The sequence below is a fragment of the Cavia porcellus genome, unplaced genomic scaffold (genome assembly GCF_034190915.1).
Source record: "Cavia porcellus strain 051 isolate PalLab524CR breed Dunkin Hartley unplaced genomic scaffold, mCavPor4.1 scaffold_21, whole genome shotgun sequence".
Taxonomy (NCBI): domain Eukaryota; kingdom Metazoa; phylum Chordata; class Mammalia; order Rodentia; family Caviidae; genus Cavia; species Cavia porcellus.
Genome location: NW_026947504.1, coordinates 60,656,596 through 60,679,022, shown reverse-complemented (window position 1 = coordinate 60,679,022; position 22,427 = coordinate 60,656,596). Strand labels below are relative to the sequence as shown.

General features: G+C 35.6%; 2 protein-coding genes across 3 annotated transcripts in view; one reads left to right on the top strand and one right to left on the bottom strand.

The window, feature by feature from the left end:
* The window catches only part of Gtf2f2 (general transcription factor IIF subunit 2), a 162,421-nt gene that overhangs the window by 72,230 nt on the left and 67,764 nt on the right, over window positions 1-22,427 (bottom strand). The window contains exons 1-2 of one of the 2 annotated variants that reach the window (XM_063232753.1): window positions 4,161-4,550; window positions 1,034-1,151 (exon numbers count right to left, since the gene is read on the bottom strand). The exons of the other annotated variant lie outside the window; for it this stretch is intronic. Of the exons in view, the coding sequence (XP_063088823.1) occupies window positions 1,034-1,151; window positions 4,161-4,223 (181 nt within the window). The 5' untranslated portion in view covers window positions 4,224-4,550. Of the gene's footprint in view, window positions 1-1,033; window positions 1,152-4,160; window positions 4,551-22,427 lie in introns of those variants that run through there. 2 annotated transcript variants of the gene reach the window in all.
* On the top strand, window positions 7,110-15,983 carry Kctd4 (potassium channel tetramerization domain containing 4). The gene is made up of 2 exons (XM_023560484.2): window positions 7,110-7,254; window positions 14,624-15,983. Exon 2 carries the CDS (start codon window positions 14,813-14,815, stop codon window positions 15,590-15,592), a length of 780 nt encoding a protein of 259 aa, XP_023416252.1. The 5' UTR covers window positions 7,110-7,254; window positions 14,624-14,812; the 3' UTR covers window positions 15,593-15,983.

Sequence of the window (22,427 nt, the reverse complement as noted above, 5' to 3'; positions counted from 1 at the left end):
AAGGCAGGGTGGCATGGCACAGGGGCAACACTTGGAGGCAGCAGAAGACAGAGAAAGCAGCAAGAGCAAAAGAGGGGGAGAGCAACCCTCTTTGCCCTCCATGGTGGGGGCAGTGGGTACAGCACTCACACCACCTCAGTGTTCTCCTGCACAGGATGAGGATATCTACAAGGCGAGGGCTCTAGCCCCCTGCTGAGTCACTTCATTAAACTTCTACACCTCTCAAGGTGACACCATGTGCCAACCATCTCAGGAGCCAAACAAGTCCATTGGAAGAAAGACAGCTTCTTTAATTAATGGTTCTGAAAAACTGGTTTTCCACATGCCAAAGACTAAAACTACACCTGTGTCTATCACCATGCGCTAAATTAAAATTGAAATGGATTAAACATCTAAATATTAAAACAGAAACCCTAAATCTGCCGGGAGAGAGATAGGTAGATCTCTTGAAGACACTAGTGTAGGCAAAGACTTGATGCACAAAACCCAAACCACACTGGAAATACTTCAAAGAATCAATAACAGAGATCTCGTCAAGGTTTTTTTTTGTTTTGTTTTGTTTTGTTTTCTCGTCAAGGTTTTACATAGCAAAAGAAATCACCAATAGAGTGAATTGATGACACACAGGGTGGGAAAAATTTTCAGCCGATTGTCCTTCAGAGAAAGGATATCTAAAACATATAAAGAATTGAAAAAAATTATACCCCTCATATTTAAGACCCAATGCAAAAATGGGCACCTGAGATTAATACACACTTATCAGATGAAGTAGAAACAGCAAATAAATATGTGAAAAAATGTCCAACATCACTGGCTGTTTCACAGATGCAAATTAAAACAACAGTGAGATTCCATCTCACTCCAGAAAGAATGGTTACTATCAAGAAATCAAGCAAAACAAATTCTGGTGGAGATGTGGGGAAAACAGGAACCCTCATCCACTGTTTATGGGGATGTAAATAGGGGCAACCACTGTGGAAACCAGCATAGAAATTCCTGAAAAAACTAGGACTAGATGTTCCATTTGACCCACCTATTCCCCTCCTTGAAATCTTCCCAAGAGAATTAAAAACTTCGTACCACAGCAATCGAGGCACACCCATGTTTATAGCAGCACAGTTCTTAATAACAAACAACCCAATGTCCGTCACCTGGCGAAGGAATAAAGAAGATTGCTTTCAGTACTACTCAGCGATAAAGAAGGACAAACTTGAGACATTTTCAGCTACATGCATGGACCTTAAGACCATACTCTTAAGTAAAATAAACAGAATACACATATACAAATATTGCATTGTTTTTCTGATGTAAAAGTATAAATATGGACCACAGTGTAATAACAGAAATATGAAATAAGAAAATATACAGTTGGGAAGGGAAACGGGGGAGGGGGGAGTGAGGAAAGGAAAAGGAAAAAAAGACATATAAAGGATGAAATGGAAACAAAGCTTTGTAAATAAGGAGGGGAGAGGAACTGAAAGGAGGGAGAACAGGAAAAAAGAGGGATCGAGACGAACCATGGACAGGTACTAACCCTAACCCTATGATGAACGTGATCACTATGCATATTTAAATTGTACCAATAAACTTAATAATTAGTGCTCAACACCTAAAAAAGGAAATAAAAGTAACAATAGTATGTGCCCATTGGATATCAACCATCTGTGGCATAGTTGGGTGACAGACGTTTTTTTCTTTTTTGGTCTTTTTGAGACAGGGTCTCGCTATGCAGTTCAGGCTGGCCTTGAGCTCACTTTATAGCCCAGGCTGGTGTTGAACTCGCAACAATCCTCCTGCCTCAGCCTCCCAAGTGCTGGGATTACAGGCGTGAGCCACCACGCCCAGCTAGTTGGGTGACAGATCTTAATCATTATGTAATATATACAGGAATGTCTCATACTCACACCAGATTTACTACACTGCAGGAACATACTATCGCCATTAGAAACAGATGTGGTTCAATCATATATCCATGAGATGTACCTAAGTGTTAAGAGATTCAGAAGCTGCCTGGCTAATTTGGAATGCAGTTACGATTCATCTCTTCAGAGTGAATTAGTCCACTCATTCCATTAACATTAACTAATAAAGGCATCATCACGGCATTGTGGAATCAAAGATGATTATGAGGAGTTGCACATTTTGTATCCCAGAACTCTGGGAGGCTGAGGCAAAAGGATCAAAAACTGAGCCTGACATAGACAATTCAACAAGATCCTGCCTCTAAATAAATAAATAAATGAATGAATGAATAAATACCAGACAGGGAATATAGCTTACTCAGTGTGAAGTTCCTGACTTTAATCTCCAGTATCACACAAAGAAATTTTTAAGACATATTGTCTTCTAGAAGGACAAGTTTACTGGAAGAGACAGATATTCTAAACAAAATACGGAGCACAATTAGAACCAGTCTATGTGACCTATAGTAGAAAACCTTTCTTCTTAGGAACCTCTCCTGAGTTTGCCTCCAAAATCCAAGGGATTTCATATTCTAGCTCCTAAATACTAATTACAAATACACTGTGTGTATTCGGTATTTCCAGATCTCTCGATGCTCATGGATAACAAACCCCACTGAAAGGCTACCAGATGACTCAGAAGAGCAATGAGAGAAGCAGTGGACCTTGCACTGAAACATTCCCAGGAAGAAACAATAAAAAACAGCGATTGCTTTATATTAAGTTTAAAAATCTAAAAATAATTTCCTCTTATGAGTTTAATAATAGTAAAATATGAATGGTTTGAAAGCACAAACAAATCTTGTATTTGAGTCTGCCTCTCTGTTGAAGCTGAAAGTTCCAGCAGGAAAATGTATTCACTCATCACAGTAACAGCAAAAGCTGGGAAATTTTGATGTATAAAGTATCTTAAGTGTATGAAAAAAAGTTCAACCCTGGAACATTAATGTTTTTGAAAAACAAACTCAGAATAAGCGTTTACTGATATTTTAATACTAACAGAGCTTCCTTTTATATACCACTGGTGGATGCTTACCACTTAGTTAACAGTACCTACTCCAGGTGAACAATCTGAGTTTAATTTTTAAAGGTTTCTAAGATGGGCATGATGGCTCACACCTATAATTCCAGCACTCTGGTAGGCTATCGTAGGAGCATTCTAAGTTTGAGCCCAGCCCTGGCAACTTAGTGACTTAATAAGACCCTCAACGTGCTATCAATATCAGTATGGGGAAGAAGAAGAAGAAGAAGGGGGGAAGGAAGAAAGGAATAGGGAAAAAGGTTTCCTTCTGCCATCAACCTCCATATGACACGGGAAAGGGCAGAAAGAAAGTGGGCTCAAAGCACCTCCTCATTTCTACTAGACCATCACTTTCCTTATTATTTTTCAGTCAAGGTTACTCACACAAAGAATAAAACTCATTTTCTGAAACTGTCCCACACCTTCCCTTCAAACATAAAATAATTTTTAAATACTACTCAAGCAAAAATTCTCCCACCAACTAACTGACTTGAACTCTTTTTGTTTCCCTTGTCCCCTTCTCGTTTCAAATAAATTTTAAAAGTCAATTACTTATGATACTGATGCCTAAGCACAATTTTTAAACTTTTTAAAAGTTGATGTGTAATTGTTAAAATCTACAGGAACATATTTTAGTATTTTCCCACTAAACCTTTTCTTTCTCAAAACACTGCTTACATTTCAAGTGAAAGTTATTACAAACCCTATTAATACAAGAACCTTATTTAAAGCTACTTTGTTAGTTCAATTTGAAAAACCACAAATGTTTGAAAAACGATTATTTTTAATTCTATATACTTATGAAATATTTACTGCTTATTATGTAAAAGATCATGCAAAGCAATCAGGAATAACAAAAAGAAAATGAAACATGGCACTTGCCCTCAAGAAGCACAGAGTTGAGCAGAGATGTTTTCAAACAGTTGTTCTAAGGTACTTACTTTACTTTTTAAAGTACATACTGGTAACAGAGTACTAGATTTCACTTTGACGTTTTCATACATGTACGTCACACCCCCTGATCACACTCACTCCGCACAGCACTCCCCTCCTTCTCCCCCTAGCATCTTTTTCCTCCTCTCTACTAGTCTCTCTTCTACCTTCTTGTCCTCCCCAACCCCACCAACCCCACATCCGAGAGAAAACATGTGACAACTGTTTTGCTGAGTCTGACTTACTTTGCTCACCATGATGAGTTCCAGTCCCATGCATCTTCCTGGAAACGGCATGATTCTGGCCATTGTGGCTGAGTAAGTACTCCACTGTAGACATATAAATCACGCATCTGCTAACGGGCAGCTAGTCTGACTCCATGGCATGGCCACTGTGAAGCATGCCACAGTCAATACAGAAATATGGTTTCTATCTCGATGTCCTCCTCACAGAGCTTCATGCGCTTTAAAGGCCGAGCTTCTGACAAGCGTCTGGTTAAAGCGGGCTTATAACTGACTTGCTGTGAGGAGCTGGGGTCTGGTCAGAAGAGGTCGGTAATGGAGAGCAAGACCTGGAGGGTCCATCTCTCTCCAGCTTTTCCTTTTAATCTCTGCTTCCTGCCGGCTATGAGATGAGCACCTTTTCCTCCATTATGCCCCAAGCTACGCTGTCCTGCCTCCGAGCTGGTGGGTATGGTCTGAAACTACTATCAACTGTGAACCAAAATAAACCTCTCCTCCTTTAATTTGCAGCTGCTGAGTATTGTGTCTCAGTGATGAGGAAATGACTAAGACACGTGGGTATGCAGGCATCTCTATAGAATATTGACCTTAATTCCTGTGGATATATACTGAGGTGAGGTATGGCTGCATCATATGGCACTTCCTGCTGTGCATATTTTGGAGAACCTTCATGTAATTTCCATTATGGATTCAATAATTTAAATACCCATCCAACAGTAGCAGCCTGATTTAAGTATTCCATGTTATATACATACACTAAAACATGCTGTACACTACAAATGCATTATAAGCTTTGTAGACTTAAAATTTTTTTTACAAAAATATATGCATTTACATTTGCTTTTAAAAGAAAAAAAGTATAAAAATCCCCAAAGAGCTTTCACTTATGTGAGCATCAATTACTGATATATACATTAGAAAGTAAGAAATTTTTGAAGAACAAGATTTTAAAAAAAGGCATACTAGTAATAAAAAAATACATTTTGATTTCAGATCTCTTGAAAGAGTCTCAGAGATTCTTCTACCTAGAGGTCCCCAGATCACATTTTAAAAGGTACAGGTCTAGAAAAACGACAGCATCTGTATACATAAATCATTTAAATAAAACAGAAGCACTTTTTATACACCTCCGTTTAAGTCACTTCCAGATTAACAAAGGCTTTAATTTCACACCATCAAATGTAGTGACAGATGCCCACAAGTCTCTATGCAGAAGTGGGTAGCACACTAATCTCTAGCACTCCCACATACGTCTGCTCAAATTATTAGAGAACTTGTTGGTGCTAGTTTTAGTAATCATGCCATTTGATTATGTGTTATGTAAACTCACTAAATTATGAATATACAGGAGAAGGAGATGTCTCTAGAAAAACAAGGCTGAATGATTTGTTAAGCCTTGATATAAACACAAGTTGCTAAAAAACACTGTCAAGTTAGGTATGGGAGGAGATGATTGGAAGACAAGCATAAAAACCTAGAAGGATGTACATTTTTATTGTATCAGTGTCTTTATTAATCCTTTTCTGAAAGAAAACAAAACTGAAAATCTAAACTAAATTATGGGTTTAACTTCCATAAGAGAAAGTAGTCACTTAGCATCCTATACTCAAAGGCCTTACTTTACATGAACATCAGCAGTTAAATGTAAATTTATATAAATTTTAAGCAAAAGTGTTCAAGATAGTTAGAAATGCATACTGATATCACTTTAAAAATTATTTCCTACACTTTAATTTAACTGACCAATCACTAGTCATTCCATATGATCTATGGGATTCTATTATACAAAGTAGAGTATGTTAAAATTATATCTGTCATAAATCTAATTAAACACATGCACAGAGAAATTACGTTCATCTGGAGATGAGAAAGAGCTGTGATAGAGAAAGCAATATTTGTGTTACACTTGAAAAATGAGTAGGATTTAGGTAAGAAGGCACCGAAGGTATGTGAACAGCCTTAACAGAGGCTTTTAGTACGTGCCAGGTGATCCCTCCTACCTGAAATTTTAACTAAGGGACTCACACCACAAATCACGGAAAGAACTTGGCAAAGCTAGCAATATGAAGAGAAGCTATAAAGCTTCTAAATTGCATTGAAGGCTTTAGAGGGGTTTACCTCATACCTTTCTTTCTCTGTGCTTATTTGTTCATGCTCTTTTCTAAATCTTCCCATTTTGCCCCTTTTTGGCTAGGTTGGTTTGCTGATTGGTTTCTGTGATATACTTGCAGTCAAAAGAATTTTAGTAAATGTGAAGATGGTGAAAGTATCTTAATTATGCATGTCCTGCCACCTAGTTTCACAAAAACCAAAAACCAAAAAAATTTTACAAGGTTGGTACACAAAGCAGATCCCATAAAAAGGATTACAGGATTCTAGTAGGATTCTGTTACCAAATCACAGCGTTCCTTTGGAGAAATTACATCTCTGAGCTTCAGCGTCTCTATAATGAAGTTACTGGCATCTCTGAGATCTCTTCCATTTCTCTTTCACTAAATAAAAACATTGGCCTTCTGCTCCAATTGGGAACGTCTTATTATTTCATTAGGATTTATTTTGTTTGTTATACTCTCAAAAAGACCTAGATGCAATTAAATTTTTCCTGGGTATACATCAGAAAGTGTTTCTTGGAATAACAACAAAAGAGGCTGTTCAAAACTTGAAAATACTGCAACTTCTGCTCTAAACTGCAACTTCCTGCTCTATATCTGAACATTAGGATATATTCTATGTTCAAAAACTGAAAAGAAATGATCAAGTGGTGCTTCTTTCAAGGTAAGGGCATCTAATTTGAACAAGTTAAGGTAATGTGCAAGCAGGGAGGGGACTTACTAGCATTGGCATGCTAAGTAATGAGCTAACATACATTAGGAAGTCCTTAGGCACCCAGAAGTTTTAGTCATTACTCCACGTGGCCACTCAACCCATTCCAATGCGGAGGCCCTTCAGGGCACTTCTGCACTCAGTTAAAACAGACCAGTGGCCTAGACTTTGGACTGCTCCTCCAGAATGTGCAACGACTCTTCTCATTTACATCAGTCCTGCGATGCTGAAAAGGACAGAAGACACATTTCCAGAGAGGAAGTACACTTAAAAGGTAGATCATTTTTAACATTCTTGTACTCTGTCTTCTTATTTGAAATATTTTCCTGTTAGTTTTCTTGCCTGTGAATTTCAAATGCCACCTGGCATCTTAATAACCTATTAAGCAAACTTATTATTCTTAAATTGTTAAGAAGATAGAAAGGTAATCTTTATTCAAATTTGTGAATGCTGTTCTGATTTCTATGAATTCCAATAAAGTTCAAAGGAAATGAATTGAAGTCACATAAATATTCTCTAAAATTATCATGTTTTGTGTTTGTTTTCCATTAGTACTGACTGAACCTAGGGACAGCTAAGCTATATTCCAGCTCTTTTCATTCTTTGAGAAAAGATCTTGGTAAATTACCTGGCTGCCAGGCTGGCCTCAAGTTTTCAATCCTTCTGCCTCAATCTTCCGAATATAGTAATTAGGATTATAGGCATGTTACTTTCTGTCCTGATTTATACATATTTTCTTATAATAATATTCAAATTACAAGGTACATCTAATGTATTGGGAATTCCCAATTTAAAATAAAACAGTTTGAGGACTGGGCTCAGGATTTTAAAAATATTCAATTTCCTCACCTATAATATTCCTCTTCTCCCTATGACCTGGAAGAAAGGGATTGTAGTTATGTTTCTGAACAAAAAATGCTGTAACGCTACCCAAAGAGTATCTGTGAATGACAAGACTGGCTGTCAAGCAGTAGAAAGGAAGGAGTTAGCAAATGTGCAAAATGAATGTTTCAAATGTCTGCAGGAGTTTGGACGACTCCATCAGTTTACAGAAACTGACTTTCCATCAAAAAAAAAAAAAATGTAGTGAATGAGCATAAAAAGAAAACACATGTGTATGTTTCAGTATTTACAAAGCAAAGTTCACAAGTTGTCATCATACCTATACTTCCAATTAGTCTTTTTGCTCCTTACACCACATACATAATGAAATTAATATAAAAATACCTTAACTAGATACAAACATTAAGCTGTATAAAGAGGCATAATTTCCATTCTCAAGGTTGCTTTCAAGAAGCTTATAAAGCTCCCAAATAAATTCAGTTATAATACAGTAATACTAAATTGTATATAATAAGAAAAGAAAATAGGCAGAGAAATCATTGTGTTATAACATCGGTTGATTTTTCCAGTATTCAAAATGGTTGAGATCAGAAGTTTCCAATTGTCTTTTTTTTTAAAAATTTTTAAATTTTGGAATATTGTCACAGGCTTTACTGGTTGACATCCTTCACCCAGAAATTCAAACTCCAAACATTTAAAATGGAAAAAAAAGGGGCTGGGGATTTAGCTCAGCAGCATGAGCACCTGTCTTGCAAGCAGGCAGTCGTGAGTTCGATCCCCAGTACCGATAAAAAGCAAAAAGACAAGGAAAACAAGATAAAATAAATACAAACAAAAGTGAGTGAATAGAAAAATCCTTCTGGAAGATTAAGTGTTTTGGAGAATAGACTTACACCATGGAGCTATGCTTTGGCCAAACAGTGTGGTAGATATAATCAGGGGCACAAGGAAGCACTCTGTGCTTACAATCCGCTGTGCTTAGGAAGACTTTAACTGAAGGACACAATATTCACTTCATACTTACAGAAGATTCACTGCCAACATTTTTAAACCAACTAACTATAATTCAAGTTCCATAAAATTTTATCTTTAATAATTCTTACTTTACTATGTTTAATCAAGTAACAGCAGTAATACCATACATTACTAGTTTTGCTTCTGAAGATTTTCAAGATACTTTGAAGTCAAAAGAGCCTTCAACCTTACAAAGGTAGACGTTATGAACCCACCACTAAAGACTCCTTTCAGATAAGGTTCTTTTTCTGAGCTCACCAATTTCCTTAACATGGTGGTTCATCAACTCTGGCTGATCATAGAATCTCCTGGGGGAGCATTTTTTAAAAAAAAGTACTGTGCCTACCTGCAAAGAACCTGCTTCAACTGTATTGTGTGGGAAAGAGAGAGCAGCCACATTTTTATCTTTCTCTCTGGTATCTCTGTTGTCTGGTATCTCTCTTACTCTTCCCTCTATCTTTTCTCTCGGTCTGTTATTTTCTTAAGAGATGAAGGAAGTAAGAGCCGGGTACACAGCTCTGTGGCACAGGGTCTGCCTGGCAAGTATAAGGTCCTGAAGTTGATTGCCAGTACCAAAAAAAAAAAAAAAAAAAAGATATGAAGGAAAGTTTTCAGAGCTGCTCAAACATGCAGTCCACTGTAGTATTTATCATTTAATGTACCTTATAAAAGACAAAATACTGCCATTAAACTTAAACAGTGATTTTTAAGCCACATCTCAATTACAGAAATGTTAAAAATGTGAAAAATGTTAACGAGACTTCCGCACCCCACAATTACCCTGCTCCGTAAGAAACTCCATGTGCTCCTCTGAGCTACACCGTGTGTCCTCTTCTACACACTCTCATCAAAGAAGACCCAAAGGATGGAAAGCTAAGAGGGTAACAGGAACAATGCGGGGGGGGCATTTCAGAACAGAGACGCTCTTTGGTCACTGATTTCATGTCTGTAAGTTTTTACAACAGTCATCTCATTAATTTAGAGAGTATAGGTAATGATTATTAACCTAAAATAATCCAGAGACAGTAAAATTCCATTTTTCCAACTAGCACTACAAAATAAGTTTTATACAATATTATAACCTCAGTGTTGACTTGATGGCTCATAGAAATGTTTGTTCATTTAGTTACAATAAGATTCTAAGGTAGACAGTAACACAGAAGCCACACTTTAAAAAAAAAAAGCTTCGTTTAAAAAAATTTTGACTTCTGCTTACAAAATTACAAAAATACAAATTTTCCTAAACATGCATCTTCTAAAGTGCAATATGAATTAACATGACTTATAAATTGCTGTCAACACTGCCTCTATACTGAAAGCAAAGAAACACGGAATGGAATTTACCTGAACTTTCAACTGGCCTGTCAAATTTATTTGTGCTTTCTGCACACATAGTGATTTATTCTTTTCCTCACTCCTCAAATGAGACTAAAAAATTTCCCAATGTAGCCAAGTTTCCTAGCTTCTTTGAAGACTTAGTCCAACACCACAAAACATTCACAAGTACATTTATCATTCCAGTGGACTGGAGTGACACATCTACTTGATCTTCTGGCCAGAAGTCATGGCCGGTGAGCCTTATGAAGGTTCAACCACTGTACATAGTTTGTGAAATGCTGTGGTCAGTCATATAAGCTGACGCTGTGCTTGTGTTAGTATGATTCCAGGCCTAGAAAACACTTAATGCAGATGAATTTTATATTTCGAAATGAAAATACAGTTTTGACATTCAAGTAAAACTACAATAAAGAAAAAGCTTTAATTCTTAAAATATTAATACATAGTACTGCAGTTTATTTTACTTTTTAACACACAAAGGGTTAAGGTAACATACTCATAGAGATATCAAGATGAGTGTTTCTTACACCCAGTGCTATTAGTAAGAGGCTATGAAGAAAGCCCTGTGTAAAGAGAAACTCAGCTGGTGAAAAGCACAGGAAGGTCAAAGCACAGATCCATACAACAGAAACTACCAGCTGCTGCTCTAGTCAAAGTTGCTTTTACTGTCTAAGACAGTGGGAATTAATCACTTCAAAAGACATACAGAATAAGCATACAGGTGAAAACAACCAAAAAGATGTGGTAGCTGGGGATATAGCTTAATGTGAGTGCTTGCTTAGCATGCATTAGGTTCTAGATTTGATCACTAACATTGCAAAAATGTGTGTGTGTGTGTGTGTGCAGACATAAAAAAATGTGAAGATATATTTTCTTCCTATTAAAAGCAGTTCTGAAAAATATCTACTGTCTGAAAAGCAGTTTGATTTTCACGGCAGAATGATCTCTTGAATCTAGGGAATTATCAAATTTTGTATCTTCCAACCAGATGCAGGATTTTCCTGGTAGGGTTCCATTTACTTCTGTGGCATGGGAGTATCTCTGGCATATAAAGGGTACAATCATATATTACGAGGAGGTCCTATGTCAATCAATTATGGTGACGCCAAGGACCTCATTGCCCACTAGGGGCTGACAGAAAAGATGGGAATTCCTTTCATTACCCTGGAATAAATTCTACACAATGCAGATAGTAGAGCAGAGCTACCTCAAGGTAGAAGATTTTGTCAGAATTTGATTAGCCACTGGGCCCAATTAATTCAGACAAGGACCCATTTAAATTCACCAAATTAAAAAAAAATAAAATAAAAAAAAAAATAAATTCACCAAATTGGCTAAAGGGCTCTTTTGTGTACACAACTAAAAGTGTCTAAAACAAGCTGGGCATGGTGGCACACTCCTGTAATCCTGGCACTCAGGAGCCTGAGGCAGGAGGATCATTACAAGTTCAAGACCAGCCTGGGCTACAAAGTAAGTTTAAGGCCAGCCTGAACTGCATAGTGAAACCCTGTTTCAGAAAGAAAAAGAAAAAAGAAAGTCTAAAACATAGGGGATCTAATTCATGGATTAAAATTATGAAAAGAAAACAGGGCCCTTATCTTCTAATTTTTATCTCTTTTTGCCCAAAAAGGCAGATGAAATCCTCAAATCTAGCAGTCAAGTATACATAGGTAAGCTACTCTTTGATGTGTGGTTTAGGTCTTTCTGCAGAAACCACTGAATTAATTCTAGTTTATAGTTGCAGTGGAGTAGAGAAATACAGTCACATGAACCAGGAGTGCTTCCTTTAGTATGGGTACAGAACCAGTATTTTAGTTTTAGGGCTATGTGAACCTGACACTACCCTGGACAGCACTCCATATCCCAAATACATATGAATTTAGAGCAAACTAATAAGAAGCCAACCTGCATTTCTCTTAAGGGAGCATGTGTACCACAACAGGCAGCAATGATCAAAGACCCCTACATTGTATGAAGTGCAATCATTTTGCTCTAAAAGAAGCAATGTGCCTAAGGTTGGGTCTACTGGATGCTGTTTTGCTTTCTTAAGACTGTAAGATGGAGCAAAGAGAACACAAAAGAAAACTCCTATGAGTTCGTATCAGCTTGTAGTGAAGCGTAAAGACAAGGCTCCAGTTATACTACTGTTGCCAAGACAGAGGTGGCAAAGGACAGCAAACCAATTCCCCATGGCAGATCTGCAGGAGAAAAGACACTACAGTGAAGTCTGAAGTGAGAAAAAGTGTTCAAGGTAACTAACGCTGAAAACCTAACACTGTTCATAGAAAATAAACGACAGGTACTTTTAGAATTTGTTCTAATACTTATCAACACACAGTTAAATAACTGTAAAATAACTTTAATGCAATGGAAATATAAATCAATCTAATACATTATCTAAAGTCTAATTCCAAGTGTTCTTGGAGTCTATCAAGACAATCCTGCAGAAGCAAAGAGCATTCATCAGTGATTCTGAAAACCTGGCAGCAGAATCCACACGTGAGTTGGCAAGGGTGAAGAAGCTTTAAAGAGAAGATTGCTGAAGAGGTGGGCAGTCCAGCTAGCAACAGTCCTGCCTCACCTCCTCTGGCTTGTCATCACCATGAAAGCCCATTCTCTGAGAGTCAAGGCTTCTCCACAGAGGCCTCTGCACAGTGGCCAAACAGGGTATAAGGAAGCAGACCCAGGATGACACAGCAGCTAACTATATCACTTTTTTTTAAATACATAAGAAAATTCTATGCTGAAAATAGAGCTCAGTGGCATAAATACCTGCCCAGCAAGTACAAGGTCCTGAGTTTGAGTCCCAGAACAACAACAACAACAAATCTAACACAGTGTATATCACCAACTCTGGTATGATATACAGTTCATAAAAAGAGGACTATATCAATAAATGAAATTGTTATGATTTTGCTATTGCATGGTGCTACCCAGTGACCATTTATAATGGTAATACAGAATTCCATCAGCGTATTTCCAAAGGCTCCTCAATTCATAGGTGTCTCTAAAAAAGCAGAAACCATAGAAAAGATGTGATTCTTTAAAACAAGAATTCTTTCAAAATCAACACATATGAGACTGCTGGAATACAAGAGCAAACTCTTCTTAAATGCTGCATGTTAGTCCAAGCGGTGGCTGTGCTATTAAAAACAATAAAATCCTAGACAAAACACTAAAAATTCTCTGGAATGCAATTTTATCTTTGGTTAAAAAAAAAAAAAAAAAAAAAAGGAAGTTTAATTTCATTGTTCCTAAGCAAAAACTCAGCTCTGAAAATATTTTGCCTTAGTTTTTTAGTTCAATTTAAACGAGCTTTTGATACTTCAATGACAAATGTTAAATTCGATGCCTACTATAATTAAGGATCTTAAAGTAATTTTTAATGAAAATCTAACACTTTATATAGAAAAATAGATATTTTTAGAAGAATTTGTTCTAAAACTTATCAATACAGTTAAATTAACTGTAAAATAACTTTAATGCAACAGAAATATAAATAATCTAATGTTATCTAAAGTCTAATTCTAAGAATAATGTCATTCTTTAAAATAGCTTAGTAACAGGTCAAATAACAGTATTCCAGGTACAATGTTCACATTTCTTATCTATCACTGGACCTTTAAATACTAGAAAGGAAAGCTCAGAACCCTAAAAAGCTTTTGAAAGCAAGTTAAGGGGGAAAAGGCGGGTAAGGGGCTGGGGAGATACTACACAATGCCCTTTCACTCTCAGTGACACTGACAACAAACAAAAGCTAACTTGCCCTGACAATCCTTGTAGGACGCATTTTGAATCTTAATCTTTCCCCTATCTTCCCAACACATGAACACACACACATGGATATAGTATATTTTCTATAGTTCTTCAAATCTTTGAGTGGCACTGAAACAGGTTTAGTGTCAAACAAGCTCAGGAATTTTTCAATCGAAAAAAAATGCGTATTACAAAGCCTATTTGATTGTCTTACCTTTAGGGTAAAAAGTAATTTCCTTTCACTCAATGAACAGCCCCACATCAAAATCACATGCAAGACTAATTAAATTAATATCACAAATAACAGGTTTAAATACTCTTATTTGGGTCTTAAAAATGACTAACATAGTAAAATATGTGACTTTAAGGTGGGAAAATTCTATGTCTAGTACCTTTCACCTTAGGGTTCTATTTATCATTTATTTTTAAAATGATATTAATACAATATACACTGTCTTCTAAAAGATGATATTATTTAATATTAAGCCTTCCTAAGAAACAAGACATTTAGAAGTGGATAGAAATTCACATTAGGCTGGAGAATTAAATATGTGACTGCTTGACTGATTAGAGAAATTCAGTTTATCCTGAGTAACTCTTACAATTTGAAAGACTATACAGAAAAACACTCTGAAAACAAATCCCTTCCAGGATACAGTTAAATGCAAATTCTCTTTTCTGTCTTACTCCAGAAAGCTCCTGCACACATTGCTGAGACGCCACCTACTGCAAAGCTGAGCTCACAGCGCAGGCAGCGCTGCTGGCATTTCCATTCCATCGCCAGTCGGGACTGAATAAAGGCTGTGTGTGTGTGCGGTAGTTTTTCTTTTTTAAAAAAATCTCAAAGCCAAGAAGAACAAACTGAAATAACAGCTTCAAAAATGGAGCGTAAAATAATCAGAAGAGAAAAAGAAAAGGAGGACGAAGGGAAACACAACAGCCTGGAAGACGCTGAACAAGGACAGCACTGCAAATCCACACTTACGACCCTCAACGTGGGTGGATATCTATACATTACGCAAAAACAGACACTGACCAAGTACCCAGATACTTTCCTTGAAGGTATTGTAAACGGGAAAATCCTCTGCCCATTTGATGCTGATGGCCATTACTTCATAGACAGGGATGGGCTCCTCTTCAGGCATGTCCTAAACTTCCTACGAAATGGAGAACTTCTACTGCCCGAAGGGTTTCGAGAAAATCAACTTCTTGCACAAGAAGCAGAATTCTTTCAGCTCAAAGGACTGGCAGAAGAAGTGAAATCCAGGTGGGAAAAAGAACAGCTAACACCCAGAGAGACTACTTTCTTAGAAATAACAGATAACCATGATCGTTCTCAAGGACTGAGAATCTTCTGTAATGCTCCTGATTTCATTTCAAAAATAAAATCTCGAATTGTTCTGGTATCCAAAAGCAGGCTGGATGGATTTCCAGAGGAGTTTTCAATATCATCTAATATCATTCAATTTAAATACTTCATAAAGTCTGAAAATGGCACTCGACTTGTACTAAAGGAAGACAACACCTTTGTCTGTACCTTGGAAACTCTTAAGTTTGAGGCTATAATGATGGCTTTAAAGTGTGGTTTTAGACTGCTGACCAGCCTGGATTGTTCTAAAGGGTCAATTGTTCACAGCGATGCACTTCATTTTATCAAGTAATTACCTGTCTCATGAACAAAGGCAACAAGCATGCAGCCAGCAAGCTTCAGAAAATCACAGCATCAAAGGCATCCCAAATAACGTGCTAGCTCGCTCGGCTAGCTCTGTACTCCAGAGCCCTGCTGCTAATCAAGTACTGTGAGCTATCGGTATGTAAATTCTATCCTAAAGATGTCCTAATTTGGGGTGCTCCTGCTGATCAGACTCTGTCTCCTAAAATGAAAACAGTAATCATCTATATACTGTAAATAAAAACTGAGTGCTTTTGCTATTTGTTTATTTTTCCTTAAGCTGTCTCTCAATCACCATGTCTTGGGTATTTGTATAAAAAGCAAGCATGCATATTATCTATAGTTCATTTAAAAAACAGTAATAAAATATTTAAATCTAAGGTTTAGCATCTTTTCTATTTATGGCAAAAATCTGCAAAAAACCTGAACTGATACAATTAACTACTGAGCAAAACAGATGTGCAGCTCTACCTAAAACAGAGCTATAGTGAAACAAAATGATATGTAAAAAGGTATTGAAGCTATACTTTTAATTTTTAATAGCTAGCACCAAAAGCTTATTCACAGTTCTTGTATTTCATACTACAATTACAGCTGAATTGATATTTTATTGAAAATTCCTAGAAAACTGTTAATGACAATAAAAAATAAATACCATTGTCAGCTTCTCTGCTTGTATTAATAATTATAATAAAAAGTTACATGTGTTACTTTAAAAACAAACAGCACCACTTTGGTGATTTTGCACAATATTTATATAGTACATTGATGTAACCATTACAGCTCTGATAACCCTGGCTGGTCTTGCAAGTGACAAAAGTCAACAAATCATTTCTTTGCACAACTGAGCTCTAATACAGCATGGATAACTTAAGTTTCAACAGGGCACATGGCATTAGAATAAAGGAATCTACTTTCATAATCACCCTGTATATTTATTTCTTTATCGGGCTCAGAAAAATTAAGTATAACTAAAGATTCTTATGAAAGAACTTCATTGATTATTTTCAATATTTATCTAAATGTTAAATCTTAAGACTCACTGAGTTGTGTTGATTTCTTCATAGTGACTAACAAAATTTTTAAATCATTTTACATATGGCTGTTTCTAAGAAATAAATCTACAATACAAACTGAACTCTAAATGTGAGTCCATCCCATCCCGTGTGTGCCCCAATGAAGAACAATTAAATCATTTCTTCATACTCGTCCTTTGGTTAGAACTAATTATATCTTAAATTTGCTCCTTTGACATTAAATTAAAACTTGTAACTAGGGCCAGGGATTTAGCTCAGTGACATAAGCACCTGCCTGACAAGCACATGGTTGTGAGTTTGAACCTCAGTACCAAAAAAACCCCCAAAAACAAAAACAAAAAAACCTAATAACTAAATCTTAACAACCTTCAACAAAAGATATCTTTAAAATCTTGGCTGAAGTTACATAGACAAATTAGGATCCATTCCTAAACTTCCATTACTTATAAAAACTTAGAATGAGTAAAGCTAATCTCATGTCACTTCCCCTTACGACACTTAAGCTAGTATCAAAGCTGGCTATCCATACTAAACAGAGCCTTTTAAGAACTATTATACAGCTAAGCCCTTTAAGAAATTCTCCTTAAACAACAACAAACTCCACGTTAAATATGTACTTTTGTTATATATACTACGAAAAAAAGTTTCTACTAAAATATCAAATTATCTTAAGTACTTTAAATGGTTTAATCAAGACTCAAAGGAACCACAGAGAAATATATAACAGTCGCTATAGCTGAATTGTTTATATCCTCTCCATCCAGTCTGTAAGTTGACCTTTCCTTGGCGTCTGGTCTTCGGTAATGAAAAAAATGGTTGTGATTTAATGTCAAAGTTTCTCTAACAAGATTTCACTGTTGATAATAAAAACAGCCCTGACACATCTTTTTTTATAGGTGATGTAGCTGTCAAATCTCCTTAGATATCTTACAAGTACAGTTTTTGCATCAATTCACAAAAAATAGAACTTAATTTTTTATAACATTAATATTGTTAGAAACCACTAAAACTCAGATTCGTTTTTGTGCAATATCTCTAAACAAATCATATCTTGATACATTTAATTCCTTCTGAAAAATCACAGTATTGTAACATAACTTAATAAAGGAAATCCATCTAAGCTGGTTACTCTTGTAACCTTTTATAAATGTACTTATTTAAATTCAAAATTACTTGATTTTGGATTTATACATTCAAGTACCTAAATATTGTGCGGTAAATGTACAGGAAGTATCTAGTTTTGTTTGTTTTTTCGGACAGGGTTTTGCTATACAGTCTGGGCTGGCTTGAACTTACTACATGCCCAGGCTTCCACTTCCTTGACCTCCTGGAGATCCACCTGCCTCAGCCTCCTTAAAGGGGAGATTATAAATGTGCAAACCATGCTGGGCTGCTTTTTAAGTTTAATGTCTTTTTAAAAAATCTGAGATATCTTCTATTCAAGAAAACTCAAGAAGTCAAATAAAATGTGAACTAAGTATGAGTGAAGCCTTTGTAACACGGTTTCCAGTCTCAAGAATTTCTTTCTCAGGTCTTTTTGGATCACTTAACTCAAACACTTAGTTCTCGGCACAAAACACAAATTCACAAAGAGGTGTGAATATAAATATTAAAATACAGGATTATCTTACTTGATACTATCTCACAATGTAAGTATGCATAAAATGTTAAGCATAAAACTGAATTTTGCGAAAGTCAGTAATATTTTCCATGTCATGTCACGTCACGTCACGTCACGTCACGTCACGTCACGTCACGTCATTTAAAGAACATGTGATGAATCATGTTAGTCACTAGACTAACAAATATCCCGAATTTGTCTATTTGTGAATCTAGATTTTTATATATCAGGTTTGCTGAAAAGCAGGGTAACTTTTGAAGACTTGCACAATCCACAGAACTAATATCATTATGAGGGAAATATATGGTATGATGAAATTCACATGAGTTTTGGAATGTAACTTTAACTTGCTAATACAGGGGCATAAACTAGATCCTTAACTTTTAAAAATTTGCATATCCTTGTTATAAAATGGAGATAATAATTATTTGATAGAGCTTTTTATAAAGCTTAATGGCTGAGTAGTATGTAAAATGCCTCACCACCTCATAGAGTTTCAATCAAAGTACTGATTACCATATGTAGTTCACGCCATTTCCATGGACTAGGCTTAGACATGAGCAAAACAGAAAACTTTTAATACATCCGTACTACTGTAATGAAATGTTGTAAGACACAAAAACTATGCTTTAAATTGCTACAAGTAAACACAGATTTCATTTTACTAGTTTAAAAATATATATGAGCCTTAGGTATACGTCAGTGATAGGGTTTGCCTACAGCACAGAAGGCCGTGAGTTCAACCTCTAATACTGCCAAAAACAAAAAACAAAAACTAAAAAGACATATGGTAAGTTTTTTAGACTTATCTTCTAGCCTCATGTAAAAAGCTAGAAAACTAAAATAAACATCCTACCTATTTTATCAGCAATTTAAAATCAGTGGAAATAACATGTGTGATCGTATAATCTTAAGCGATATGCCCAACTGGTAAATTATGATAAACACCTTGAAATGCAATGATGTTAGCTGGGGTTAAAGATGTAGCACTTGGGCCTCGGGTCTGGCTCAGTGGTACTAATGCCTGCCTGGCAAGTGCAGTGTCATGAGTTCAATCATCAGTGCCAAAAAGAAAAAAAAAGCATCTGAATAGTAATTATCCTTGCTAGTAAAACACAGCTGCTATTAATACGGACTATCCAAATAGCATGCAAGTTAAAAACAAAAAACAAAAAACTTCTATATAGTTTTGGAATATATGACCTGTAGCAGATTTAGCTTCCTAATCATTATTTTTTAAATTATTAGCTTAAACAAAATAATGACTAAGCTGATAACATTAAAATTAATTTGCTTTATTAATAAACATCAAGAGAGTAACATTAAAGGAACACATGCTGGATAGAGAATACTCTAAAATGTACGTAATATAGGGTGACTATATTTGTTTTTCTTGACAAATATACACAATAGTTCAAGAATTTGTATTAAAAAATCATTGGTATGCATCTCATAAGCTGTTATAACTCATATTTACTTAAAAATTCTTACTTGTAAGAAAATACAATTTTAGCACTTTGTATGTAAAGTACTAAAACTACAGTTATTTCAACATTAGTTATTTTACTAAATTGGTTACTTAAAAAATGAGACAATTATACCTCTTGATTATGTCTTAAAATCCTGTTCCCTATCATTAAATGTAACACAGTTAACTAACAGCATAATAATTTTTCTAATCCAAGATTCCAGAAGATTCAGTACGATTTTAATTTGTTTTAATAATTAAAAGTATCTAGATAATTCCTAGAAATTCCTTTATAAAACCAGGCCCACTTTTGAAAACTAATTTTGATTACCGGCCTCCTGGATACATAGCACAAATTTTTCTATACTAATAAGGTATAGGATTGAGCAGGTCTAAAATCCATTCTTGTACCCACTGACTTTGATTGTTGTAATAGATGTTCATTAATTAATTTTTTAGAATTCTTAAGAAATATTGAATGATCGTACTTTTCACTCACTTAGTTGCTTGAATCTGATCATCTTCCATCACTTAATGCAGTTATACAAAGAATTAAGCCATTTGATGAAGATATTTGTATTTTTTTTAAAAAGTATTTAAAGTGTGAAGAAACTACAGTCATATGCTCTAATAAAACTATTTTGATTTTTAAACAATTTTTCTACATATGTAAGGATATTTTAGTTTTTGTTTTTGTACCAGGGATGGAACTCAGAACCTCACACTTGCCAAACAGGTGCTTGTGCCGCTGAGCTAGACCCCTGGCATATGTAAGGTTATTTTAAAAGAAATCCTTATAGAAAGACAAAAGGAAGACTGTACACAGCCACGTGTGAATGAAAATTATTAAGCCTGGATAATTACTACAAACAAAGAATCTTCAAGTTATAGGTAATTTTTAAAAATCAACAAGAGAGTATACACTCATGGTACAGAACATACTGTTTTTGAAATATTGGATGTATGCATCACAGAATGGCTAGTTCAGCTAATTAATGTACACCTTAACTCACAAATTTTTTTTGGCATAAGAACATGTTAAAGTATATGTTGTTATTAACTCTAAAGTCACCATGTACAACAGCTAAATCATACATGATTTATTTCTAAAACAAAAGCTAAAATACAACCTTAAGTACATACAATGTGCATATTGTATATCTAATTGTTAAATACAGTTGCCTTCCCCTCAAAAAAAAAAAAAAAAAAACCCACACTTGTGGGGCCACTTGTGGGGATTTGGATCAGTGGTGTAAGTGCCTGTCTGGTAAGCCGGAGGTCACGAGTTTGATCCCCTGTACCAAAAAAAGAAAGAAAGAAAGCAAACACACTGTGATACAACATTTAAAATACAGCTACCTTGAAAACTGGAAGCAGATTATGTTAAAACTCCGTTTTGGTTCCTGGTTATTTTCTCTTCCCTTTTCCTTTGTGCCTCAATGTCAATTTACATTAGCCAAGTATCAGATAGATAGTACTTAATGACAGAAAAGAAAAAGGAGGTTCAATTATACTGCACCATATGCTATTGCTGAACAAAACATAATTGCGTTTATCACATATAGTGTATAAAATTCATTAGATGAATATATAGAAACATGTTTGTATAAAATATATATAGAGGGCTGGGGGTTTAGCTCAGCGGCATAAGCGCCTGCCTTGCAAGCAGGCAGTCGTGAGTTCGATCCCTGGTACTGATAAAAAAGGAAAAAGGCAAAAAAAAAAAAAAAAAAATAATAAAATAAAATAAAATAAAATAAATACAAATTTGGCAGTTAACACTGAGATGTTCAGTGATGCAAATGGGTATGTAGGCATCAAGTAAAATCATTCCTAAGCTTTATTCTATATCAACTCTCCATTTAATTTTGATCACATATTTAAAATATGTAATCAAAAAATGTTAAAAGAATTACTTTCAGCTGATTTCAAATTTAGAATCAAACAGAAATTTGTTTCAAGGCAGGTTCAAGGTGGTAGAAAAGAAAAGCAGTCGAGGATTTCAAGCTCAAGGTAAAAAGAGACCTGTCGACTCTCCAATGTTACAAATTACTAGTAGAGTCAAAAGCTAAAATCTCAACAGAAATGATTTTACCTCTGGCAAAGTACGAATGAGTTAAAAAAAAAAAAGTGGGAAGTACTGGGAATCTGATCTTTTAAAAGAGGAGATAATGAAAATGTCTAGCATTTGCTGAGGTGTTACTCATTATCAGGTACAGTACTATATTTATTTATATGCATTACCTCATTCAAAGTGCCAAACACAAAATCTCATGAGGTCCTGGGTAGAGACTGCTAATTACCTCTTCAATGCTCATTCTCTCTTTTGTTAAAAATTAAATTTGATTCAGGTGGCAACTGTAACCAGAACGAATCTGTGTATTTCCCAGTGTTCTGTGGCTCGTATGTGGCCAAATTATCGATTTTTGACCATTTGGTATCTAAGCAGAGCATGACTTTTGAATATGCTCTTGGAAAGGTAACAAAGCTGCTTTAGCCCTTTGCCCTCTCTCTAACCCCATTTTGACAACTGAGATGTAGGTGGTTATGTGGATCACCATGGTTAGGTGGATCACCATGAAGATGGAAGCCTTAAGCTACTGATGGCAAGGATCTGCTTATGGCCACGGAACCAGCACTTTGCAATAATGCCTTCAGACTGGACCCAAAGAAATCAGTGACCTGAGGTTGAAAACGG